This window comes from Silene latifolia, chromosome X (genome assembly GCF_048544455.1).
Source record: "Silene latifolia isolate original U9 population chromosome X, ASM4854445v1, whole genome shotgun sequence".
NCBI lineage: Eukaryota > Viridiplantae > Streptophyta > Magnoliopsida > Caryophyllales > Caryophyllaceae > Silene > Silene latifolia.
Window position 1 is genome coordinate 291,818,899 of NC_133537.1, and position 5,616 is coordinate 291,824,514.

A 5,616-nucleotide genomic window follows, 5' to 3' on the forward strand; every position below is an offset into this window, starting at 1 on the left:
AAGTGTTTAAGCTATCACTTGACGATAAACTTATGGACTGTCATAAATCGCTCCGCGTGCCAAACATGCGGCCCAATCATCACTGGGTGGTTGACGGAAGGTGTAGAAATGAGGTATCTACAGTATGTCAAATATCGTCTTGTTTTGTTTTTTTTAAATCTCGTCTTGTTTTATATTTTTTAAAACCTCGTCTTGTTTAAATTAATCTTGTTATATATTTTTTTCAGATTTACACTCGTATTTCCTTAAAGTTACACTAGTATTCTATTAAAGTTAAACTTGTATTCTATATTTTTTATGTTACACTTGTATTTTATTTTTAAAGTTACACACTTATTTCTTTAAAGTTACACTCGTCTTTCTTTAAAGTTACACTCGTATTTCTTTACAGTTATTTTTTTGTATTCTTTTAAAGTTACACTAGTATTTCTTTAAAGTTACACTTGTATTTCCTAAAATTTACACTCGTATTTCCTTAAAGTTACACTAGGTTTATATTTTTTCAAATCTCTTTTTGTTTTATATTTTTTTAATCTCGGCTTGTTTAATTCGTCTTATTATATATATATTTTAAGATTTACACTCGTATTTCATCAGAGTTACACTCGTATTTTCTCAGAGTAACACTCATATTTTATTTTTTGGATTTCAGATCTAGTTTTTTTTGCTTTATTTTTCAGGTTTTTTTTTAATAGGTCTACCTTTTTTTATGAGGGTAGGTTGGTGGTGGAGGACGGTGGTGGTGTTTGCCGGTGGTCGGACTATAGTTACACTCATAAAGGAACAAAGTTACACTTTTAAAGGACCAAAGTTACACTTAAAGGACCAAAGTTACACTAGTAAAGCTTTAAATTTACACTCGTAAACCTTCAAATTTACACTCGTAGACCTTCAAATTTACACTTAAAATACTACATTTACACTCGTAAAGCATTAAATTTACACTCGTAACATGTTAAGATTATATAAATTCAAATTTTTATATAGAAAATTGCCTAAAAAATCAAATTTACACTTAAAATATTACATTTACACTCGTAAAACATCAAAGTTACACTCGTAAAATGTTAAAACTATATAAATTCAAATTTTTCGTCATGCCTCTCAACCTGTGAAACAAGTCTGGAAACCTAAACTAGGGGGTAATGTATCTACTATGGACCCCAAGGAATATCCACCATTAAGGTCGTCTCAGGCTGCTGGTGCTGGTACTGGTACTGGTGTGCTGTGTGCCTGGTCCAGTTATAGCCTCTACTCCAGTTATTACCCCAGCTTATGTTAGCCATGGTCCAATTTACACTCCTGCCAGAGTGATTACTAAGATGACTAGGCATGAGTCAAGGAGGGTCGCTGGTAAGGATAATGAGTTCTCTGCTACCTTTAATGCTGAACTGGTTGAGGCCTCTAATGTTACTGAATTGGTTGATAAAGGTGGGGGTGGGGGGGGGGATACTATTTCCCCCAATGATTAAATTAGGAGTATGGAATGTGAGGGGCCTCAATAGTGCTACTAAACATAAAGATATTAAGTGGTTTCTGCATCAAAATGATGTAGATCTATTTGGTTTCCTTGAGACTAGGGTAAAACCTGGGTCTCTAAATACTGTCATTAATAATGTTTGTTATGGCTGGAATTTTGTTACTAATACTATTATGCACTCTGGAGGTAGAATTTGGATCTTGTGGAAGAATAATAAGGTGGAATTAGATGTCCTTGAAATGGCAGCTCAGTTTATTCATGTCAAAATAAAGGTGCTACAGACTGGGCATAGCTTTATTGCTACTTTTGTCTATGCTTTTAATAAAATTGAGGAAAGGGTGCCTCTATGGAATGCTCTGATTAGGCTTTGTGTCAATGGACCTTGGATTGTTTTGGGGGACTTTAACAATGTCATGTTCTCTAATGAGAGATTGGGGAGTATTGTGAAAGATGATGAGATGTTCCCTTTTCAATCTACTGTCAACAATTGTGATCTTCAGGATATGAAAACTACTGGAGCTTTCTTTACATGGAACAACAAGCAGTCTAGTGTTACTAAGGTTTTCAGTAGGATTGACAGGGTGTTGATTAATGGTGATTGGTTGCATTTATGGTCAGATTGGGTGGCTCATTATCAACCTGAAGGGGAATTTGATCACTGTCCCTGTATTGTTTCCTGTGGAGAAAGTACTAGAGGGAAGAAGAAACCATTTAAATTTTTTAACATGTGGACTAAAGTGGAGGATTTTAATGTACTAGTGACTGAACATTGGCAGATGCAGGTCACTGGTACTCCTATGTTTAGAGTGGTTAGGAAACTTAAAATGTTGAAGTCTGGTCTCAAGAGTTTAAATAGGGAACTGTTTTCTGATGTTGAAAGGAATGCTGATGTAGCTTATAATCTTCTCCTTGTGTGCCAAAAGCAGCTTCAATTGGACCCAACTAATACTATTTTGATGGATAAGGAAAGGCAAGTCAGGGAGTCTTTTCATTTGTTAGATGAAGCCAGAAATGAGTTCTTAAAGCAGAAAGCTAAATTTGCCTGGGTAAAAGATGAAGATGCCAATACCCATATGTTTCACCATGCTATCAAGCAGAGGCAAATTCACAATAAGGTGTTTTAGATTGATAATAAAGCAGGGGTGGAATGCAAGGCTCCAAAGGATATTCTACAAGCATTTGTTGAGTATTATGAGGATTTGCTTGGGAATAAAGTTGAGACTTCTCAATTCTATAAGAATATAGTGAAGCAAGGTCAGACCTTAGATGAAAATGCTTGGGAAGATATGTGTAAGATTCCTTCTGAGGAGGAAATCAAAGGTGCTTTGTCTGACATCCCTAGTGACAAAAGCCCAGGTCCTGATGGCTACACAAGCTGCTTCTTTAAGGCAAGCTGGCCTATTGTTAAAAGAGATATTTGCTGTGCTATACAGGATTTTTTCAGGCATGGTAATTTGCTGAAACAGCTCAACAGTACTGTGCTAACTTTAATTCCTAAGGTTGAGAATCCTAAGTCTGTTAAGGAGTTCAGGCCTATTGCTTGCTGCAATACCCTTTACAAAGTCATTTCTAAGCTCATTTGTAATAGGCTCAGTGGGTGTCTGCCTCTGCTTATTAATCCTGCCCAATGTGCTTTCATAAAAGGGAGAAGTATTCTGGGCAATATCTTGATTAGTCAGGACCTGGTCAGATTATATACTAGAAAGAGTGTGTCTGCTAGATGTTTAACGAAGGTGGATTTAAGGAAAGCCTATGATTCCATTGAGTGGGTTTTTGTAGAACAGATGTTGGATGCTCTTCATTTTCCTCCTCATTTTATTAGGCTTATTATGCAATGCATAAGCTCTCCTACGTATTCTATCAATCTGAATGGTCAAACTCATGGTTATTTCCCTGGATGTAGAGGGTTAAGGCAAGGTGATCCTATGTCATCCTTGCTTTTTACTATTTGTATGGAGTACCTGAGCAGACTCCTGGTGGTGGGCAGTGGCATTCGTGGGTTCCATTTTCATCCTTTATGTAAGAATTTGAAGCTGACCCATCTGATGTTTGCAGATGATTTGCTTTTGTTTTGCAAAGGGGATGTCAAGTCCATCTGTATTATCATGGAAATGTTTAAGAGATTTTCTAATGCTTCTGGTTTAACTATTAATTCAGAGAAATCTAATTTTTATAGCAATGGAATGAGCCCTGAGTTGGTGACCAAGGTCCTGCTTGGTACTGGGTTTAAGAAGGGGGAGTTGCCTTTTAAATACCTGGGAGTTAGAATTTCACACAAGAGGTTGAGCAAGATTGATTGTAATGTGCTGGTGGACAGAATGATAAGCAGAATAAGGGGGTAGAATAGTAGGAAAATTTCCTATTCTGGTAGGCTTGTCCTAGTGAAATCTGTTTTGTCCACAATCCATAATTATTGGTCTCAAATTTTTATCTTACCTATTGGAGTGATGGATAGAATCCAAGCCCTGTGTAGAAATTTTCTTTGGGAAGGCAGTGATAAGTATTCTAAAGCATCTTTAGTTGCTTGGACTGTCTTATGCCAGGCTAAGGAGTCTAGAGGTTTGGGTTTAATTGACTGCAAGCTTTGGAATGTAGCTGCCATTGGGAAATTAGTCTGGTGGATTGCTACAAAACAAGATCATCTTTGGATCCGCTGGGTTGACAATATCTACTTGAAAGGTACCCCTTGGCTGTCTTATAAACCAACTAGTTACAGTTCTTGGTCTTGGAGGAAGATTTGTGAGGTGAAAAATGTTCTCAAGAATGGTTATATAGCTGGTAAATGGAGAGGGGCAGATGCTGATTATGCTATTGCAGATGGTTACAATTGGTTAATGCAAGGTCCAACCTTGAAAGTTCCATGGTCAGAGTTGTTTGGAACAGGTTCAATGTGCCTAAATGGTGCTTTACTATGTGGTTGCATCAACAACAACAACGACTCCTTACTCTTGATAGGCTGCAAAAAATGGGTCTTGATGTACCTACAAACTGTTATATTTGTGGGTTTGCTCCTGAAACTCATGATCATCTCTTCAGGAATTGTGAGTTTGCTTTGAAAAGCTATAATTTGATTGCAGACTGGTTGCAGGTAAGGGTGATGGACATTATCAGCCGTGACAAACTTTTGAAACTGAAAAGTAAATCTATGCTGGCTAGGCAAGTGGTGTGTGCAGCTGTGGTAGGAGTGATTTATGGTATTTGGAATTGTAGGAATATCAGTCGTATTGATGGGTATGTTAAACAGCCTAGTTACCTGATACAGAAGATTAAAGAAGACTGTATAAGACGCATTTTAGGAGTGTTCCAAGGAGAAATGAGGATGGCTGATAGAAATTGGTGCCTGATGATAGGCATTAGTTGATTTGTACTTTCTATTCCTTAAGTTAATTCTGTAAGATGTCGCAAAAACAGTGCTCTAGCTGGTGTAATGATGTTCTTTTTGGGACTGTGCTATCAATATTACTAACATTCCACAAAAAAAAAAAAAATTCCGTCATAAAAAAATCAAAATTACACTCATAAAACATCAAAGTTACCCTTGTAAAATGTTAAAATTATATAAATTCAAAATTTCCGTCACAACAAAATCAAAATTACACTCGAAAAACTTCAAAGTTACACTCGTAAAACGTTAGAGCTACACTTGTAAAATGTTAGAATTGTATAAATTCAAATTTTTTGCATTCAAAACTGCCTCAAAAACTCAAAGTTACACTCTTACAACTCATACAACGTAAAAGTTACACTCATCAAATCTGAAACCCTTAAAAGACCAAAGTTACATTCGTAAAATGTTAAATTTGTATAAATTCAAATTTTTTATATACAAAAATCGCCTTAAAAGATCACATTTACACTCCTACAACTTACAGTTACACTCATAAAACTCCTACAATATCAGAGTTACACAAAAACCGCATTAAAATATCACATTTACACTCCTACAACTTACATTTACACTCATAAAACACCTACAATATCACATTTACACTCATTAATCACTCAAACTCAAAAGTGATTAAATTAGTGATTAAAGAGTGAAAAAGCAATTAATTATATGATAGAAATTGATTAGTGAGAAGTTTTTTTTCTTCAATCTCAACCATCCATTTCAATCCAACCATCCACATCTTTTT

At 35.8% G+C, this 5,616-nt stretch overlaps 1 protein-coding gene across 1 annotated transcript; it reads left to right on the forward strand.

The window, feature by feature from the left end:
* The first annotated feature begins 1,156 nt into the window (after nucleotides 1–1,156).
* LOC141620307 (uncharacterized) lies at nucleotides 1,157–2,604 on the forward strand. The gene is made up of 3 exons (XM_074437216.1): nucleotides 1,157–1,227; nucleotides 1,310–1,431; nucleotides 1,556–2,604. The coding sequence occupies exons 1-3, from the start codon at nucleotides 1,157–1,159 to the stop codon at nucleotides 2,602–2,604; spliced, it is 1,242 nt and encodes a 413-aa protein (XP_074293317.1).
* Nucleotides 2,605–5,616: the final 3,012 nt, after the last annotated feature.

What these genes read in the sequence shown, in the direction of transcription:
- LOC141620307 (XM_074437216.1), top strand. Translation starts at nt 1,157, where the DNA reads ATGGACCCCAAGGAATATCCACCATTAAGGTCGTCTCAGGCTGCTGGT. An exon ending in GGTACTGGTACTGGTGTGCT is followed by an intron (nt 1,228 to 1,309) that starts GTGTGCCTGGTC and finishes CACTCCTGCCAG; the next exon opens with AGTGATTACTAAGATGACTA. An exon ending in TACTGAATTGGTTGATAAAG is followed by an intron (nt 1,432 to 1,555) that starts GTGGGGGTGGGG and finishes AAAATGATGTAG; the next exon opens with ATCTATTTGGTTTCCTTGAG.